Source organism: Cynoglossus semilaevis, chromosome 2, assembly GCF_000523025.1.
Source record: "Cynoglossus semilaevis isolate Cse_v1.0 chromosome 2, Cse_v1.0, whole genome shotgun sequence".
In the NCBI taxonomy this organism is placed as follows: Eukaryota; Metazoa; Chordata; class Actinopteri; order Pleuronectiformes; family Cynoglossidae; genus Cynoglossus; species Cynoglossus semilaevis.
The window spans coordinates 9,197,519-9,218,126 of NC_024308.1; the positions used below are offsets into that span (position 1 = coordinate 9,197,519).

Here is a 20,608-nt window from a genome sequence, read left to right on the forward strand (position 1 = left end):
ATGTTTTAGTTGTCAGTGAAATCAATGCAGCTTCCCCTACACTTCCTTGTAACCCTCGGTAATTGGCATTCACTCGTGTGAGGTCAGAGATTAGAAGGAAACAGAACACAGACCACATCACCTCAGACAGGAGGTGCTGTATGTTTGTACTTTTACAGCGCCTAAATAGTTTCTTTGCTTCTATAGTCACTGCTGGACCAGCCCCAGTCCAGACCAGCCCCAGTCCAGACCAGCCCCAGTCCAGACCAGCCCCAGTCCAGACTAGCCCCAGTCCAGACTAGCCCCAGTCCAGACCAGCCCCAGTCCAGACTAGCCACAGTCCAGACCAGCCCCAGTCCAGACTAGCCACAGCCCCGCCAGAGGCTCCACTAGGATATGTTTACCTTCTGGTTCTTTGTTGCGTGAAAAAAGACTGGCAGCTTTATTCAAAGCCAATTGGTCAACTCATGTACACCAAAACATACACATTTGAACCTTGTTCACAACGTCCCAGTAGTAATTATATGATCCAGAAAAGCACGCTCTGAGCAGATCTATAGCCAATGTCCAATAACACAGTAGATAAATAAAAAATATATTAAAGCTCAGTTCCACGACTGAGACATTTACCCTTGACTTTTCATAGGTGAATTGCATTTTTTGGTTGCAGATACAAATAAATGACAAAAAAAGTCTGTAAAACCTGTGTCCATCCACTGAATGGGTAAACTCACAGACATTAAACTAATGTCACTTGTCCAAACATCAGTTGTAAAACTAATTGCTACTTCAGACTTAGCCTGCAGCAGGCCGCTAATGTAGCATACCACAACAGGACATCAGCTCTGGTAACAACAGACAAACATCCTGTTGTTAGACCCTCCAAACTGACCACGGTCAGCTGCATGGTAGTGATAAATGGACTTTTACATAGATTTTAAAAGTGGAGCTTTCACTGCAGATGACTTCCACTCTGACTAATGTTAGCGTCAGCTCTCAAGTGTGTGAGCCTCCTCTCTTGTTCTTTGACAAAGGACACAAAACGAACGACTGGGAAAGGTGACTGGGGAAGTGAAACAGAGCTTGGTTTTTCTTTGACATTCAGGTATGTCTTCGACATTATTTGGTTTGGAAAAACACACTCCCCTGTGCTTTTTGTATATTGTATTTTTCACAACCTTGCATTACAAAAAGTGGTTGGAATGTGACAACGCTGAGATTTTTTTAAAACTCTCTCACACGCAGCACTGGAGACATTTGTCCACTGGTTGAATCCCAGCTCTGGACCAATGCGTGCAGAAAATTAGTGAGCATCTTGACTCTTGAAATGACACTTGAATTTGTGCAGCTCCAGTGACCGATGCTCCTGTGGGGGTGTGAGTTCAGCTGGACACCTGCCTAGTGGTTTGGACGGAGCCTGCAGCCCAAGTCCCTGTCCCCGTGCCCCAGCCCTGGCCTGGCCTCCCAGGTCTTAATCAGCCCTGCACTAGTTTCATTGCCGTGCCAGAAACAGCCCCTCAACTTGATGACCCTGACCACTATTTCCATCTTTAGCTGCAGAGCTAACACAGCTAGTCAATCTCAATAGAAGTGTCATGTAAACCAACAACCCAGTCACAGCTTTGGTTGCAGTTGGAATCGAGTTTCCTGTCACGATTTCTTGTTTATTTCGTTGATACACTTTTCAACTGCTGTAGTCTCTGGATGTGTCTGATGGGAATGATCCTCTCCAGGCTTTTAGCGGGAATATTTTAATGGAGTTAGTAGCTGATCCTGATCCCCATTTCTACCCTTAATGAAATGTCGCGGCGTGGTTAAAGGTGTCGGCAGAGAAGCTATCAATGCAATTTGTAGCACGAATTTAGCGTTATAACTCAAAATATGTGGGCGGTGAGCAAGAATGTTAGAAAAACGATGACTAATAAAAGTTAGGGCTACAGGTAGTTCAATAAGAAGAAAAAAAGATCAGAGCATACTGAATGATGATAAAGAACCAAGTATGTCCACGTCTTGGTTTTTTACCATCTCTCTTTCCGTAGCCAACATGTTGATCCTTGTATTACATTCTGGAGTGAGTAAAACGCTTTACTTTCAAAGGGAATCACTGGTGCCTCTGCCTGTACTGTACTGTACCCAGAGCTCAGTGGCAGATCAATCTGACTCAGCAGCACCATGTGTCGTGGGCGAGGACACCACCTCCACAAGTAGCTGGCAGGTGAACGCGGCCATGCACCTGGGCAGGCAACAGGCAATCTCTGTGATGCTGGCCCTATCTTTAGAAAAATACTGTACACTAACACACACACACACACGCAGCCGCGTATGAACCTAAACAAACACACGCACAAAAGAATAACAAGGCCACTGTTCTATAAACCGTCAGTGTATCCACCTGCAGGTATAAATAAGCTATTCAGCAGTTCCACTTCTAAACAAACATATATGTTGTTTTCTGTCGTCAGCCCCAAGCCACGCTTTTTGTATTTACATAAAAAAAAAAAAAATCCTTGAAGGTAGAAGCTGACAAAAGCATATTTTCACACGGAAGGACAAAGTAAAAACACGTTTAACTCATCTCACAGAAACTCATTTTCAGTTTAATGTAATTCACACCATGAGCGTTTGAATAAAAACCTGCTCCGAGGGTCTGAAGGCAGTTATGGCGCCTTTGTTAAAAAGCTATCAACGGCCTGAAGCGCCGCAGTAAAAACAACAACAAAAATGTACAGCAGAGCAAACAGAGCACAGAGAGGAAGAGAGCTGCAGAGGACCAGCTGCTATAGGCAGAGACAGAACTCCTTCTAATCTAATCACAGTTTCTCCCATCAACTGCATCTTACACACATCCTGCCCTTGTCTGGCTGTGCGTGTGCTCTGCAGTAGAGGCGCAGCCCGTAGACACTAAACTAGTTTAGTACGCAAGAATTCATTCCACAGCCGTGGGTAGTGTGTCAGGGTGTGTCTGAGTGTGTGTGTGTGTGTGTGTGCGTGTGCTCAGCTAATCTCCTTATTGATTCAGCCCTAAACCAGAGCTCACATAATCAAATAGCTGAAAAGGAAAAAGGACAGCCGTCCATCATCTGTCTTAATGACTGAACACTAATGGAGGCAAAAATTAGTGAGCATCTTGACTCTTGAAATGACACTTGAATTTGTGCAGCTCCAGTGACCGATGCTCCTGTGGGGGTGTGAGTTCAGCTGGACACCTGCCTAGTGGTTTGGACGGAGCCTGCAGCCCAAGTCCCTGTCCCCGTGCCCCAGCCCTGGCCTGGCCTCCCAGGTCTTAATCAGCCCTGCACTAGTTTCATTGCCGTGCCAGAAACAGCCCCTCAACTTGATGACCCTGACCACTATTTCCATCTTTAGCTGCAGAGCTAACACAGCTAGTCAATCTCAATAGAAGTGTCATGTAAACCAACAACCCAGTCACAGCTTTGGTTGCAGTTGGAATCGAGTTTCCTGTCACGATTTCTTGTTTATTTCGTTGATACACTTTTCAACTGCTGTAGTCTCTGGATGTGTCTGATGGGAATGATCCTCTCCAGGCTTTTAGCGGGAATATTTTAATGGAGTTAGTAGCTGATCCTGATCCCCATTTCTACCCTTAATGAAATGTCGCGGCGTGGTTAAAGGTGTCGGCAGAGAAGCTATCAATGCAATTTGTAGCACGAATTTAGCGTTATAACTCAAAATATGTGGGCGGTGAGCAAGAATGAAAAACGATGACTAATAAAAGTTAGGGCTACAGGTAGTTCAATAAGAAGAAAAAAAGATCAGAGCATACTGAATGATGATAAAGAACCAAGTATGTCCACGTCTTGGTTTTTTACCATCTCTCTTTCCGTAGCCAACATGTTGATCCTTGTATTACATTCTGGAGTGAGTAAAACGCTTTACTTTCAAAGGGAATCACTGGTGCCTCTGCCTGTACTGTACTGTACCCAGAGCTCAGTGGCAGATCAATCTGACTCAGCAGCACCATGTGTCGTGGGCGAGGACACCACCTCCACAAGTAGCTGGCAGGTGAACGCGGCCATGCACCTGGGCAGGCAACAGGCAATCTCTGTGATGCTGGCCCTATCTTTAGAAAAATACTGTACACTAACACACACGCAGCCGCGTATGAACCTAAACAAACACACGCACAAAAGAATAACAAGGCCACTGTTCTATAAACCGTCAGTGTATCCACCTGCAGGTATAAATAAGCTATTCAGCAGTTCCACTTCTAAACAAACATATATGTTGTTTTCTGTCGTCAGCCCCAAGCCACGCTTTTTGTATTTACATAAAAAAAAAAAAAATCCTTGAAGGTAGAAGCTGACAAAAGCATATTTTCACACGGAAGGACAAAGTAAAAACACGTTTAACTCATCTCACAGAAACTCATTTTCAGTTTAATGTAATTCACACCATGAGCGTTTGAATAAAAACCTGCTCCGAGGGTCTGAAGGCAGTTATGGCGCCTTTGTTAAAAAGCTATCAACGGCCTGAAGCGCCGCAGTAAAAACAACAACAAAAATGTACAGCAGAGCACCCAGAGCACAGAGAGGAAGAGAGCTGCAGAGGACCAGCTGCTATAGGCAGAGACAGAACTCCTTCTAATCTAATCACAGTTTCTCCCATCAACTGCATCTTACACACATCCTGCCCTTGTCTGGCTGTGCGTGTGCTCTGCAGTAGAGGCGCAGCCCGTAGACACTAAACTAGTTTAGTACGCAAGAATTCATTCCACAGCCGTGGGTAGTGTGTCAGGGTGTGTCTGAGTGTGTGTGTGTGTGTGTGTGCGTGTGCTCAGCTAATCTCCTTATTGATTCAGCCCTAAACCAGAGCTCACATAATCAAATAGCTGAAAAGGAAAAAGGACAGCCGTCCATCATCTGTCTTAATGACTGAACACTAATGGAGGCAGTGAATAACTGGAAACTACATGTGGCTCTGGGAGGCTCAGCTCCTTCACTGACGCAGGAGGCTGAGTCAGACCGTCACAAAACAGATACATCCAATAATAAATAATAATAATTATTATTATTATTGTTATCAATTTAATTTTAAGTCTAGCTATCATTAAATATCAAGTGTTATTTCATTTCTCTAGTTTGCGCTCGCTCCAGTAAATAACCACGGCGTTTTACAACATCTAAACATTTTTGACCGGAGAATTTACTGTAAAAACATGATCTGAGAACAACTGGATGTGGGAGCGGTTACGATCGCCCACTGCAGAGAAGAGAGAGGAGAGCGGGAGACAAAAGCCTCGACGTATAGCGGTGCAGCTAACAGACGAGGCCTGTGGCGTACCAGCGAAAACATTAAGGCGTGGTGTGCATTCAAATGGGCAGATTAGGCCCCCCCGCCCCCTCCCCTCCCCGACAGTCCAAGTCACTGAAGACACCCACAGGAGGCTTCCTCTGCTCATATTCTTTGGCATGTGTGACCAAGGCAACATATAGACTGGGACAGCTGGTGGGCATAGAGAATACTGCATTGATATGTGACAGCATGTGCCGCAGATCTGGAAGATGGCGCTCTACTGTCACTGGTCTACGGTTCTTTTCCTTCTCTTTTCTCTGTTTAAACCACTGTGAAGGAAAACGATGATGATGATCATTTCTGCTTTCTCGATCAGGCCTTAAAAATGCAGGAAACAGAGGAGCGATCAGTGTCTGATTAAAGGGAAGATTTCCTAAAGAGTAACTATACAGTGAAGTCAAATGAATCATGTCTAATGAAGGAGGACGTACACAGTCCAGGATACATGCTGCAGCCTTTGACCTTTGAGATCTAAAGTCAGACCTGCACATCATTCATTCGTAGGAACTTTATTGATTCTTTTCAAGGTGACAGAAAACTGGAGCCAGATCAAGCAGTCCTCTGGGGGAGGGCGGGGTCAACGCAGTTTACGTTGAGATGAGTTCTATTCACCTCAGTTAGTGTTTATTCCACATACACTTTAACATATGATAGTTGGTTGTTGATCATGTAAGTCCAAATTCCCTTTGAGAATTATTTCAAAACCACCAACCAATTAAAAATATAAATTCACTTTTTATCTCTTCACTGTTTATTTGCTTTATTTTTTTGCCATTCTTAATTTTGTTAAACCAGTGGAACAACAATAAAGTACATCTATTCTATTCTTTTATTTTCTCTTACAAAACCTAGCCATTGTTAGAGCTCCAGTTCTTGGCGAACAGTGAAAACTTCAGGTTTTAGCTTCGGTTTGAGAAGTAAACACTTCATGACTGCGCTCGTTCTCTGTGTTGTCCTTGGTAATGAAGCAGAAAGATTCCATTCATTTTTCATACAGTACTGAAATCACCATCACAGTGTGAATCCTTTTTTTAACAAAACCTTCAGCAGTCGTTCTAATGGTGAAGGTCTGTGCCAAAGAACGGTGGTCAGCCCAGCATCACTGCCACTGTTTTTATGATTTGAACTTCTGTCCTAGAGGTCTTGGTCACATGGTACATCTCTGACATCATAAAACATAATGGTAGTTTCTGTTCTTGTGTACGAGTAATGTGAAAAAGCGAACACAATTTATTCACATTATTTCTTTCTGAAATGAAAGTGAAATTATTTTCCTTTTAAATTTTTCACTTGAGAACAATATGCTAAAATAGTTCTATGTATTCATCTGCATCCTTTAAAATAATTGGTAGTAATAGACCTTGACTGTATGTACAGAGGCTGACCCCTGACCTTTACATCCCCTAAGACCACCTCTTACAGTGTTTCACTTCCTGCCAGCGTACCTATAATAAAGAAAGGCAGACGAGGCTGTGTTTGTTGAACATAAAGTGTCCATTTCTACGCACAAAGGTGCCAATTTGGAGCTGGTTCAGTTTCATGTTGGATCTATAATTCATCTGGTTACAGGGAAATATGAATGTTTAATATGTCAGAGGCGGTGGGGGCCTGTCAAAAGTGCGACCTTGAAACGTCCTTTAAACATCACACGGCGGGAGCGCCGGGCCGGTTAATCTACCAGAGACGAACAACAGGCGCGTTTCTCTTTCTCGTACAATCATAGACAAAGACAGCGTTCCCACTGATGCCTTCCACCGCTTTCTGTTCCCTTTTATACTGGAATGCAAAATGCAGATGAGAAGAGTCAGCCGCTCGTGCGCCGTCTCAGGAGAAGCTGACACTCATATCCAAACATCTGTATGAATACCAAAACACACGGGGAACAGTGGAGGATGAGAGGATGAGAGGGGGAGCGGGGGAGAGAAAGGCAGAGCAGTTATGTAGCTAGAAAGCCAGTGTTCTCCTCTCCTTCCAGTTCTTTGACCAAACAAAGAGCTACACGCGTGGATACCTTTGTCCTCCCGCTGTATTCTCCACTGGGATATTTATTCTGAGAAGGAACGATGCACAACAAGGGCTCGGTCCTGCATCCGCTAACGGGATGAGACGCTGACACTCCCCAGCTGATTATGTGTCTGTCTGTAGCAGTTTGAGCTGCTGCCAATGGAATTAAGTCTAGTATTTTTGAGCAGTGCTCGGCTCACAGCAGAGCGCAGTGCTGCACTTCTCAGATTTCTACCGTCTTCTAGTAGGAAGAAGAAGAAGAAGAAAAAAAACATTTAAATAAATGAAGAAAATCACAGTGGAAGAGTATTAAAATTTTAATGTGACCATTTTGTGAGCCTTCATGTGTGTTTAGGCTTAACACAGAAGGAATATTTAAAAACCAAAGCATGCTGATTGGGAGGCATGTTATTATGGCAGCTCCTTATTCTAACAGCCTTCTGGCTGATTTCAGCTTCAGAGAAAGAAAAGAAAATTCTGTAGTATTATATTAACACCAAGACAACAGTACATTTTGCACTGTATGCCACAATGATCTAATTAACAAATTAATTACAATGAAATATTTCTCTCCCCTTATCTACACAGAGTCGTAATAATTTAACGCATATATTAATAAATTCAAGTATTTGAATGTAATTTTAAAATGTCTTTTCCACATTCACTCACTGGTAATATTTTACACAAATTATGAATTAAAATATGACTTAGCAAAAAATAAAATACCCTACAGTGATTTTATAATTTCTAAATGTTTTTAAACATTTTACCATTTAATGCCATTTTCCTCTTATATTATTATTATATTATTGGCAGTGACTTCTTTCTAACTTTTAAAGCAAAGACACAACATGGTAATGTCTTTGGCCATAATAATAATAATAATAATAATAATAATAATAATAATAATAATAATAATAATAATAATAATAATAATAATGCTGTATTTTGCCTGATTCTTACCAATGTCTAAAGGACACTCCACCACAACACAAAGCCAGTAATGACCTAATGACCTGTATGTCTTTGTTTATATTACACACACACACACACCCAAAGCCAACGTTGGTCCAATCTGAGGTTATGCTCATGATTCAAAACAAAGAAGATTGAGAGACAATTGTCTCTGTGCGTGACACACACACTGTCCCCCACTTTATCCATTTATTTGGTATTTAATCAGGCTCCAGTTTAACTTGTCACTCTGCATCTGGACCTGCGTCAGTTACCCCACACACACACACACACACACACACACAGCTCATCACATACGAAGGCACCGCAGCTTCACAGACAACACGTCTGTGTTGGTGCAGCACTGAAGAAGAAACTTTGATTTGGCTCCTGTCAACACGTCTTATTTCTACATACTGTGTGTCAGTCACGACGTGCCGTATAATCACATCTGTGCCACATCCCCAAACATTTCCTGTCTCTGATCTTCACTTACAGTACATTCAATCACTGAGCACACACATGTACTCACTGCACTGGAGCTAATAAATTCCACACAGCCCAATCTCTTATCTGTAACCTTGGAGCTCATGGTGTTCTGCCTGAGGGTGAAAGAGCAACTGCATGTGTGTGTGTATATATGTGTATGTGTATGTGTATGTGTGTGTAAAAGCTTGTCTCATGTCTCTGCTCGGCCTGGGTACTATACCAAGGCTCAGTTGTGCGTATCTGATTCGTCACACTGGTACATTTACCGTCACAGATTCATCCGTCTTTATTTCTAACAGCTGTCAGTCATCTCTTACTAACTGCCTTTGTCTGTGACACTCACCAACTGACCAGAGAGAGGGTGGCTCTCGCCTGTTTGTTAAGCTGGTCGGTTTCTGTGATCATTCTTAGAAACAGGCCGACGCCATTTTTAGCAATTAGCAAATTAGCAATTTATTATGAGTCCAGTGGAGAGGAGCCAGGAAACAAGAGATAAAATATTGACTTGTTGCCAAAGTCTTCTACCTCTCTCCATACGATTACAGAATTGGTGCTTATCCACTCCACCACGATGGTGGTGACTAATGTTGTTGATCAATAATAATAATAATTAATGACACTGTAGTAGTATATTATACTTTTTTAACCAAATGTACTAGATAATCTAGTACTATTAGTAATGTACTAGTTAATTTTATGGATGGAGAAATTCATGTTAAACTTAAGGAGTAATACAGGATACTCTGGTAGCACACACACACACACACACACACACACACAGGAGCAGAGTATGCACTACACCTTTATACTATTCCAGGCATGCGCACTACTCCAGCACACCTACTCCATCTTTCTCCAGCTCTGGCACAACACATGGACAACACACCCACTGAGTACACAACCAGCATGACACATCGCATGTCTACTCACATAATTAACAAGGACTACTTTGCATACATGAATATCAAATATGCAGAGGTCTAGATTCCCGACACCCTTGTTCTCTCCTCAGTGATATGCAGCCCACCTCACTGGGCCACATGCAGGTAAATATTTCAGTATGGTGCAAAGGCAGCAGGAAACAGGAGGGTGGGTTCAGACCTAGCCTGAACATAAAATGGGTGCTGTTCCCCGACTTAACCCTTGCCTTTCTCCCCCCCACTCCCCCCCCCCATTGTCGTTCCTTACCCCTGCCCCTGCCTCAGCACCTCTCAGCGTGATATACAGCCCTATCCTGTCACCCCTCTCCCTCAGGTTCTCATCCCACCCATAAACCACACCAAAATGAGTCCCTGCTTCACACATCGTCTGCTTGTACAAACTTAACATTCCACACAGCAAACAGTTCCACATTGTCACTGCACACACACACACACACACACACACTGACTTTTAATGTAAGTACATGCACACACACACACACATCATCTGTTCCAGCCACTGGACGCTGCCACAAATGAAACAGAGGACAACAGACTACAGAGTGGAATAACACAGTTGGTTTGTTTTTTCTTACCATCTTAAACCCATTCCACTCCATTTGAGAGATGCCGGCTGGGGTCTCACGCTACCTCTGCTCACACAGCAGCCACAGGAACACCTCAACAATGACCAGACCTTACTATCGCTCTCCTGGCTTCTTCCTTGGCGACTCTCTCGTGGCTCTGTGATCTTAATTTTTTCACTCCCCCTCCTCACTCTTCTTCCCCCTCTGGCTCTGTGTTAGTAGCTGGAGTCTTGGAGGCAGGCACAGAGCAGAGCACTAGAGGCGTGAGGAGAGAGCATCGCCTTCTTCCACAGATGCAGAGAGGAGAGTGATGCTGAGTCTGGGTGAGAGAGTGTTGGGCTGCAGCAAACCGCCCCTTCTCCCTCCATCCCTCCCATCTACCCTTCCCCTCCTCCCCTTCCCCTCCTCCTCCCTCCCATCCACCCAGTCGCCTGCTCAGCTGGAAGGTCATTTCCCGCCCACTCAACCCCCCCACCTCCCCACCATCGTCACCATCACCTGTCCTAGAATATGCGATTGGCTGCACGGCTTGCCTGTCACGCTCTGGGCTCACCTTCCTCTCTCCCTCCCTCCCTCCCGTCCTTCCTTCCTTCCTCCCTATCTTTAATGTTAACACCTTCGCTCTCTGGCTGGCTCTGAGCCCTGGTCGGCGCACGCCAGCCTCAGTCTGCTTTGGCAGAGAAAAGACTTTCAGAATCCCAGCAAGGCAATCAATCGCTGCTGCACTCTGCGCTTGAGTGAGCCGGGCAGCGCGGTGCGGAGCAGAGCTCTTGGAGAGTGATTGCAGCCTCAGGCGCTATGGTAATGGGATATCGGTGCAGCTCTGTATATAAATTAGCTATTACTGGCCTCGTGGTAAAAACCTGCTGCACATTTGCATGGCTGTGGACATGGACGCATGTTGCCTCAGCCGTGGCTGCGTCCTGTCAGAGCTCAAGCACTTTTGCGCACAGTACGCACCACATGATCCCATCTAGTAATCTTTGGCCCGAATGGTTGGAAACGTTTAATTTCAAATACACTAAGAAAAAACAGACGTAGTATAAAAACCTCATAAGAAATGAAGAAAAGAAAGTCCAGCGTTTATGCCATCTGATTCAGAGCCTACTCACCATGACCATTCTTGTGTCAGTACGGACGGTAACGGTGTGCTCGGCCGACAGAAGTGTGTGTAACGGCGGTGAAAGGAAGAAGCGACGCGCGTCACCGGATGGATGGAGAGCGCACAGACGCGGTGGAACTCTGGAGAACGGCTGCACGGCTGTAACGACGCTGCAGCCTCGTCTCGCTATTGTTTAACAAATCAACTCAAACTCTTGCGCACAGATGCATCCTCCCTCCTCAAAGTAAACAAAAAGCCATTAATGCAAAACTCCTCTCACATCCCCAGTTGTCTCCCATTGGCTGGGGAGGTGGGGACTGGGCGGTGTTCTCACGGATGCGAGTGGCAGGAGGCAGAATCGGGAGTCATTATCAACACCCTGACACACACAGAGAGAGGTTGACTGTGAATCAGCTGAGGTGACTTTTATGTTCATGTATGAGCTTAACTGTCCCTCAGATGCTTAGGCTCTAATTTAGCCACATGCTGCTGTGAGGCGTTTTTAGTTGTTGGTTCTCTTCCCACAACCACATTGTGCCCTTCATTACTGTGCTTTGATTTTATATAATCCCTGTCTCCATTTACTCAGATTTTTTTTCTTCTTATATATGAATCCAAACACAAACACACAAACACTCCCTGCGCCCTGCAGCAGGTCTGTTCAGGTTGTTTTTGTCCCCCTATCTTAAGAAAGAGGGAGCTGTTGCCTCCTCTAACAGTTACCTGCAGGCAGCAGCACTTGGCTGTTAAAGCATACACACGGAAAATACACAGCTCTCCACATGTGCGCTCACCTCCACGGGAACACACAGTACAGACAGATATGCCTTTGCAAAACACACACATACTTCCACTGTCACACATTTCCTCCTACAGAAGGAGCTGTTCTGTAGCTGTAATGTACGCGGCCTTAAAGCGGGGCGTCAAACTCAATCACTCAACTGGCCGGAATGTCCCTCAAGCCTACGTTGGGGAGGGCAAATATTTCTTTGGTGAACAGTCAAGTGTAGCCAGAATGCAACGAGGCAGGTCACGAAATTAAGATGCATTATGGGAGATGTAGTTGAATGTAGTTGAGTTGAATTGTGATTAGCTCGCCATGTCTTTGCAGTTAACCCATCCAGTAAACATGACAGTCTATACCAAGTCAACCATGTCAGGTAATGCTTTGGTGGGCCACATAAAACAATGTGGTGGGCCAGATTCAACCTGTGGGCCTTGAGTTGGACACATATGCCCCAGAGGAACAGGTGGACGCCCATTAAGCTGTAGCGTCAGCTCATGCGCAGGTCATTCTGTCTCATGGTTAAACTATTGCTTAGACAAGTGTAGTAATTACGGTCGATCTCCAGGGACTGAACACTGTGCAGTAAAGTGATAACAGCAGTCAGGTCTACAGTGAACCACCAGGGTCTGAACTCCCTTATATACATTCCCAGAGGTCTTGTTGTTTGTACAGCCTGTGTCAACACCTACAATTATATTCATAAATATATACACATACGTATGTAAATATTCAATATTAAGGTCCTCTCAGTAGCTAAAACAAACAGAAATGAAAATAGAAAACATGGAGAAAACAAAAGACTCGCTGCCTGACTGATGGAATAAAGTTTACCACTAATTATAAAACACAATTTAAAAAAGTCCCAACCCCATTTTACTCCTATCACATTTCACTCACCAGTAAAATAGCCTTCGCAACAAATCTTCATCTTCTAGTTTATTTCTAATTTATTTAGAATAATGGAAATGATGGAATTGCATATTGCAACATATTATATAATATATTTTAATTGTTTTGCCACGTGGAGCTAATAAATATCTAAAATTAAACATTAATTTGAATAAAAATTTGTATTCAAGATTTTTGTAATTTTACAATTTGAAGCTATTTGGTTTATTTTTAAATAGATAGCGCTTAGGTTAATTACAAACTCTGACAGTCTGGAATAAAGAAGGGAAAATCTTCAGCAGACCATCAGTTTGGATGAAACTATGTCTTTAAGCTGTATTTATAGCTTCAATAATCTATTGCTATTGGCTACCTTGTTGTAGGGAAGTGGTTTTATTTACATCAGACATGGCAGCGGCAGGTCTGTAAACATTTCCAGTAATTTATTTGTTAGCAAGCTAGTCAGTGTCTTAGTTAAAACATTCATTTCAGTATGTCCCCAAAATATATTTTTTTTATTATGGATGAACCAGATACTTAATGACAGGATGTTTAACTATGGTTTGTATTAAAAATGGCAGCATTATTATTACGTTGTTTCTGCTGTTTAAAAAAAGCCTTGGAGGTTAGCATATGAGGTTAGCATATGAGGTTAGCATATGAGGTCTGATTCAGGTGTTAGCTGTGGGCTAGAAATGCACCACAAAATCACAAAAGTAATGTTTATAATCTTCATAGTGGTACAGTACCAACATGCTGTTATGTTTTTCTATTTTCTAATTTCTAATTTAGTAATGGTTTAATTAAGCCAACATGTAAACATTCAACTTTGACCTCTGGCTTTAGTCAGACCAGGGCAAAATTAGCTTTCTCTAATTTCAGTCTTCTTTTTGGAATGTCTAAGAAGTGATACAAAATATTTCAGTAGTATGGCCCTGATTTAATTTAGGTCAATAAAAACATTTACTTTTTCATTCAATAATTTTTGCCTCTCATTTCAAAATGAAATGAACACAAAGCACAGAACGGAGGGTTTTATAAAGCAATAAAAGTGTCTGTCAGTACTCTGTAAATGAACTATCAGCCCATCTGCCAGGAGCTGCGTGTCATGTTATTAACTCTGAGTGTCTGTGAGTCGTTATGATTTCTAGGAGTAGAGATGGAACCATGTTGTTGCCATGTCCTGGTAAAAGAAACCCACTGTGCTGAACAGTCACAGGCGCTGACAGATGGAGGGAGCTGTTGTTCTCATCTGTCATGGGCGTCCATGACCAGATCCTTTACACTTGTTTGTATGACAGATACTGCACTGTGGCCTATGTCTGTTCATAAAAGACGCAAGTCAATGTAATACAGTTTAAAAAATAGAATTTTTTGGCATGTGTTGTAAAAGGCAAATTAATGCATTATTTTTGTTTAAATTTCATGTCTGTTAAGTTTGAAAATGAAAGGCATTTGTGGCTTATCCTTAAACAAGTATTTCATCTTCACCTGTTAGCAGTGTTCATGAATATCTTCCTAATACCGTACACTCAGTGTCATATCAGCAGAGTGTAGGCCTCCTGTCTGTGTTACCATCCTATTGATTCAGAAAACAAGGGGAGAAGACAAAATGCCACAACTCCTCCAGCACTCCATTGTGTGCTGCGTCTATTCCCTGAACCCTCTCGTCACAGACCTTAATGGATTAACTGCAGACTCCTTTCTCGCTCCTTAAACTCTCTCCGAGTCACTCTCGGTCTGCTGCAAAATATTCACGAAGCCGTGGCTTTGTCAGGCCCTTAGAAATCACAACTCGTTCACGCTGATTCACCGGGGCTCAGAGTCAGACAACTGTTTAAAACGCCACTCGTACACAGCGCGGTATATTCTGCCGACGGCCAACAGGTGTTGTTTGGAGTACAGGTGTGAAAGTGCACGTAGAGAATAACACGTACGGCAAACTTTTAATATGCGGCGTGCGTATGCAGTGATAATTGTGGGAGCTCATGGTTTGAATCTTGTCTTTTGTCAGATGCGCCGTTTCAACACCTCTCTTGTGTGTCACGCTGCATAATAGGCTTCTATTAAAAGGCGAGGAATTGACGATGACGGTGGAAGTGTAACCTCAGTGTGATGGAAGAAAATACCTCCAGTGTTAATCATTTTTACAGCAAAACTTGACTCTGTTTTTTCTTTCCTTTTTTTAAAGCAAGTTGATAGACATGAGAACAAGACACAAACTCAGTAAATGAGTTATCTGAAGATTTCCACGCTGAGCAATCCCAGAAGTCTTTGCACTAAAACAGCCCAAATATATTTAACAGACTAGAACTCCCTTCTCAGTATGCTGCGGGCCTCTGAGGCTCTTTCTGATTCGCCCTTGAAGGAGAGATTTAACTCCCCTATTGAAGTTCTGGCAGGAGAACCATCTTCCTGCGGTACTCAGACTGATGATGGTCTCCCTGCTGGCAGGTGTCCATCCTCTGCCGGTAAGAATCAACAAATAAGAATAATAGCCTCTAACCTGCCCAGTGACTAAATCAACCTGCCCAAACCCAGACAGCTATTAACATGATACGTCTGTCTCCACACCACAAAGTACAGGCTTGTTGTTAGCTTTCACTGTAAATACCCACAGCTTCACTCTCACGATAAGCGGCGGCGTGAGGCGTAGGTATGGACACGGATTTCTGTTCATTTCACGGCTGTAAGCAGACACTGTGTGTGCGTTGCTGTTGTCACTTCAATTAAACCCCCTCATTTCCTTCCTTTTATTGGCAGAGGACCACGGTGTTCTGACAATTTAGTAATAGACAGAAGCACACGGAGCTGATTCAATACGAAAAGTGATGTCCTCCAGCAGAAGGAGCAGATGGTGGTGGTGGGAAAATACGTGGCTCTAATTGAAATTCTGGTTTGCTTGGGTTTTGTTGTACCCGAATAATCAAAACATCAGTGTCTGTACAATGTTTTTCACGTCGTCTTATTGAAAATAATCATAGTATTCACCATACGTTAAACGACTTCACGTACGTCCTGATTTGAAGCCCACACACTGTAAAATTAACATTTTCTTTGAAGTAGCCCTTTATTTTGAATGAATCCGTTTTAAATGTTGCAGTGACCTTTTCTCCCTCTCATGTACTGTAATGCTGCCAGTCCAAACTCTCTGCCTCCGTCAGTCTCCCCGGCGAACACGCCGTATATTAAAATGTTTTTGCTCGTGCGGATCCCGGAACAAGACGGCGCTGCGTTTGTCGCAGCTACTTTCTATCACTTTAACTCAAAGCGGTTTTGTACAGCTGGAGCTGTGCAGACTGCCGAGATGTGACAGGGGGATGTTTAAAAGCTCAGTCAGAACACTCTGTAATAGCGAGTGAACACTTGTTCAGATCTCTGAGTAAACTGCACAGAGCTCTCCTGTTTTGTACATTTTCTTCTAGATTTAAATAGCAAGAGATTCGTTGTTTTGGTTTGTTTAAAAAAAAGTCATGTAAAAGCACATCGGTTTAGAGAATAAATGCTGTTTTGGTAAGATCTAAATTTGTTTGTTTTGCTAATAATTACGGACGGAATAATACTTTGAAAAACAAACAGATTTAATAGTTTGGTTACTGTTACTTAGCTTGATGAGCTTCAAATTCTGTTTGTTTGTTTTTGTTTTATTTTTAACCCAGCTAACATCTTGGATAGGAAGAGGGATGTGTTCAAATGAACAAACAAATATTTTTGCTCATCACCACAGCAGTACATGTCTCGTACAGCACTGGTCCAGACTAACAGTGTAGCCAGCCTGTGATTGGTCAGATGACAGGGTCAGTCAAGTTTGTACTTGTGTATCTGTGAACTTTAGTGTTGCTTATTCCTCACAATAATTTTGAGTCTGTGAAGTTGTTTGTCTACAGAAAGTTAGCTTTGGATGGAAGTGTTTTTTTACCTGGTTGGTACATGTTGTACTGTAGTAGAAGTACACTGTAGGTGTACGTGACATTTTGGATTTCTACAGGTGTGTTGTGGGCATCATCTACAGCTTCCTTTAAAATATTTGTGGAGCAGTACTCAGTGTAGGTCTGTTCATCTCACTGGCAGGGGTTTGGAGGTTGACTAGTACGGTCTGAATGTCAAGCTACAATTAAAATATGAAAAAATAACTTCACTAGTTAGGGCAAAACATCAACAACAGAAATGAACTCCGTCACACAGTCTGCTGCTCCTCTTATACAAATAACTTCCCTGTCCTCGGGGACATTCTCCTGCTGGGGTTTGAAACACATGACCTTAAAGGCAGAGAGATAAAATGTGAACACACTTTACCTCAAACATTTACTAAATGAATTTCTTCTAATTTGCTGTGTTAATTTGATATGTGTTAATGTTTGCTATAATTCTGTTGTTAACTTTGGAGCAAATGTGTCCAGAACAAAAACCTGAGTGCTTTTATATAGATCAAGCCCACGCAATATATATATATATATATATATATCAGAGCTCCATATATAAACGCACCGTGACTTGTGATAAAAAAAGAAAAAGAAAAAATAACCTTTTAGATTTTAAACATCAGATCCAGAGTCCGACACAGGGCAGGCCTCCGGCATGGTGGACCAGAACATGACCACGCTACACAAATCCAGCTCTCTAAATGTCACTTCATGCTTAACTGCCCTTTATCATGCTTGAAGAAAAGCAAGTGGGCAATTCACAACAAGAAAACCTTTAGTGTAAATGCCTCCGTGCCTGCAGACATGCCTCACCGAGTCTGTGTTTATGAAACATTTAGCTGATTGGAGTGAAAAAAAAGGTTGTTCTATTTTTTTTAACTCAGTAACATTAACATGAACACAGAGGCTGTCGAAGCTTCAGACTACAGCACATGTCATTTATTACAAACCACACTGGTGCTTTCTATTTTAATTTTTTTAAGTTTATGGTCCTGACAAAGTCTAGCTCAGAGGTCCATGATGAGTTCAGCTTCTGGACCTTTCCATTGACGTTCATGTCACCTCTTCAATGAGGAAACTTGAAGAAACTTGTTGAACACACTTTTTTACTTCTTGTGATTGTGATTAATCTTGGTGATATATTGTACTGTATCTGTACTACTTCTTTACATGATAGCATGTCTCCCTCTGGAGTAAGTCACATTCAAACATCACTGCATGCCTGCTCCCGAGCTGGCTTTATATAAACGTATTATGTCTGAGCAGAATCTACACCGTGAACGACTGTAAACTGATGCCGGCTGAAAAGTCACTAATAATAGGATTTAATCAGGGTAAAAATGTAGCAGAGATTATAAAAAATATGATTCATCCATTTAAGCTTCCCTTTTATGAAGCATTTACAGCTGATGGGTTCAATAATAAATCTATGAAACGCTGCTCCTGCACAGGCCTCCTCGCGGCTTAGTGAGGAACATCTGAGTGGACGCAGCGGCTACTGTTCCTTTAATGGTCACCCATCAGCACTAATGTACCAGTTAACCATACATCATTTATTCATGGTGACAGCAGAATCTTTTGCCTCCACCGATGGCAATTAGTGAATCAATAGGAAAGCACTGAGTTTAAGAGTATCAGTTCTGAGTGGGAAAAAAAAAATAGTGTTGTTCATCAACATGCCAGAATCCCAGACGCAGACAATCAGTCAAGTGTTGTCAGCGTTTGTCAGCTCAGCTTCAACAGGCTCGGAGCTGTCAAGTGTAAGGCACATTTTCTCACATCACCGTTCCTAAAATGACTGCCACATATGGTCTGGTTCGTATGCCGTCACACACAAAATGAGATTTATTTAGGTTAGAGATGACATTGCAGTTTTCTGTTTCCACTATGAATACTTGTCCTTGATGATACAATATTTATCCTCACAGACTAAGACACGGGTCAGAAAGAGAGCTTTTAATTGAAATTTCATTCATTAATTCAGTAGACGTGAACCCTAATTAATTCATCATCATTTTCCATACATGTAAGTAATTGTATGGCATTACTTAAAATGTATGACGCCAAAGACAGAACGACGTTTACCCTCTGTGTCTGGTCTCATCCGTGTCATCGTTACATCATTATTATCTGTTATGATCAAATAAAAACAAGTGCATTTGTGTTGTTATACAAATTTGTCACTGAAATTAATTTCTTTCTCAAAGCACGAAAGCAGCGTTGGGCAATTCATTCAAATGTGGAAGGAAGAAAACTGATCAGTGGGAGGTGACGTTCTAATGTTATTCCAATGAATAAACAGGACATACGTGGCTCAGGGTTAAAGCCTAATGTTCCCTCTAATACGTTACATTCAGTATGAGAACGACTTATGCTCCAGTCGATTTCACACTAAAGAATACATTTTTGTTTTGTTTTGTTTCTATAATTCCTTGTTGATTACTGATATTGTTTTTTTTAATTGCCCAATAAAGGTCTTTTATGTTAAACACTCAAGTGTGGTGGGGAGACTGGGAACAAGTGAAATAAGACTCCTCAATCAGCGTGGGGGGAAACGGAGGTTTAAATCCTCCTGTTGAGTGTGTTGGTGGCGGGGTGACACTTTTGTTTACAGTCAGATTATGGGTTGTGCCCTTCGCCCACATCCATAATTATTACACAGCAATTATTCCTGGATTTGCCACCAGTGGCGTGTTACAGCTGTTGGTGATGAGGCCCCTTCAGCGTATGGAGGTAGAACTGACGCTCATTACCTCCAGGTCAGAGCACCGGCTCACAGAGAGGTGACATTTGTCTGGGCGTGGGCAGCACGCTGTGGTGGGAATTCTCTTTTGTCTAAGCATCACATTCGCCTTTCTTCCCTCTCTGTATATCCTGACTGAAGCGTTCGTGGTATGAACAGCCGACGGTGGTCAAGAACACGGCAGTGTGAGAGGAAACACCAGCGCCCTGCGTTCACAAAAAGACGCCTGACAGGGAGGCAAGAAAGACACTCACTTTAGCTCTGGGTGTGTGTGTGTTTGTGTGAGTGTGTGAGTGTGTATGGGCGCGCACACACACACACACACACACACTTGCAACTGTATTCTGCAGTGATTGCTCCCAGGAGGACACAGACTCAGCTGCTGATCACCAGGCCCTCCCTGCAGCACTGGTGGCCAACACACGCTCTCACACACACACATACACACACATACACACACACCCAAACGCACACACACTCACAGTCGTCCAACAAATCTGAATCCTCCAGGCGCCCCTCCGTTACTACAACGTCTCTCAGTTTCTCTGTGTTGCCCGTAGGTGACACGCCACATGTGCTAATATCAAGCGCAGATACGACATGCTGTGTGTACACACACACACACACACACATACATATACACACAAACATACAAACACACATTGTCCACATGATCAAATGGGATCCATGATGCTTTCATACATTATCTGCTAATTATTCCCTGTAACAGTAACAGCTAAGCTACATGTGGCATAAAAAAATAACAAAAACCTAACTCTTCTATAAAATCTTATTGCATTATATAATAGTTATTTTAAATCCCTTAATCCAATGTTAGTGATCATCCTGAATTCAATCATTGTGTATTGTTTTATTAATGTCATTATTATAACATGGTATTAATACTAATGTTTATAAA

The 20,608-nt window shown here is 42.6% G+C and overlaps 1 protein-coding gene across 11 annotated transcripts in view; it reads right to left on the reverse strand.

Annotated features, from left to right (window-relative positions):
* Nucleotides 1-20,608, reverse strand: part of elavl4 (ELAV like neuron-specific RNA binding protein 4) — a 71,269-nt gene that overhangs the window by 46,430 nt on the left and 4,231 nt on the right. The window contains exon 1 of one of the 11 annotated variants that reach the window (XM_017030790.2): nt 11,359-12,744. The exons of 8 other annotated variants lie outside the window; for them this stretch is intronic. In XM_017030790.2, coding sequence (XP_016886279.1) covers nt 11,359-11,367 — 9 coding nt within the window. In that variant the 5' untranslated portion in view covers nt 11,368-12,744. Of the gene's footprint in view, nt 1-10,255; nt 10,697-11,358; nt 12,745-20,608 lie in introns of those variants that run through there. 2 more of the 11 variants (XM_008335765.3, XM_008335822.3) reach the window with 2 other exon arrangements.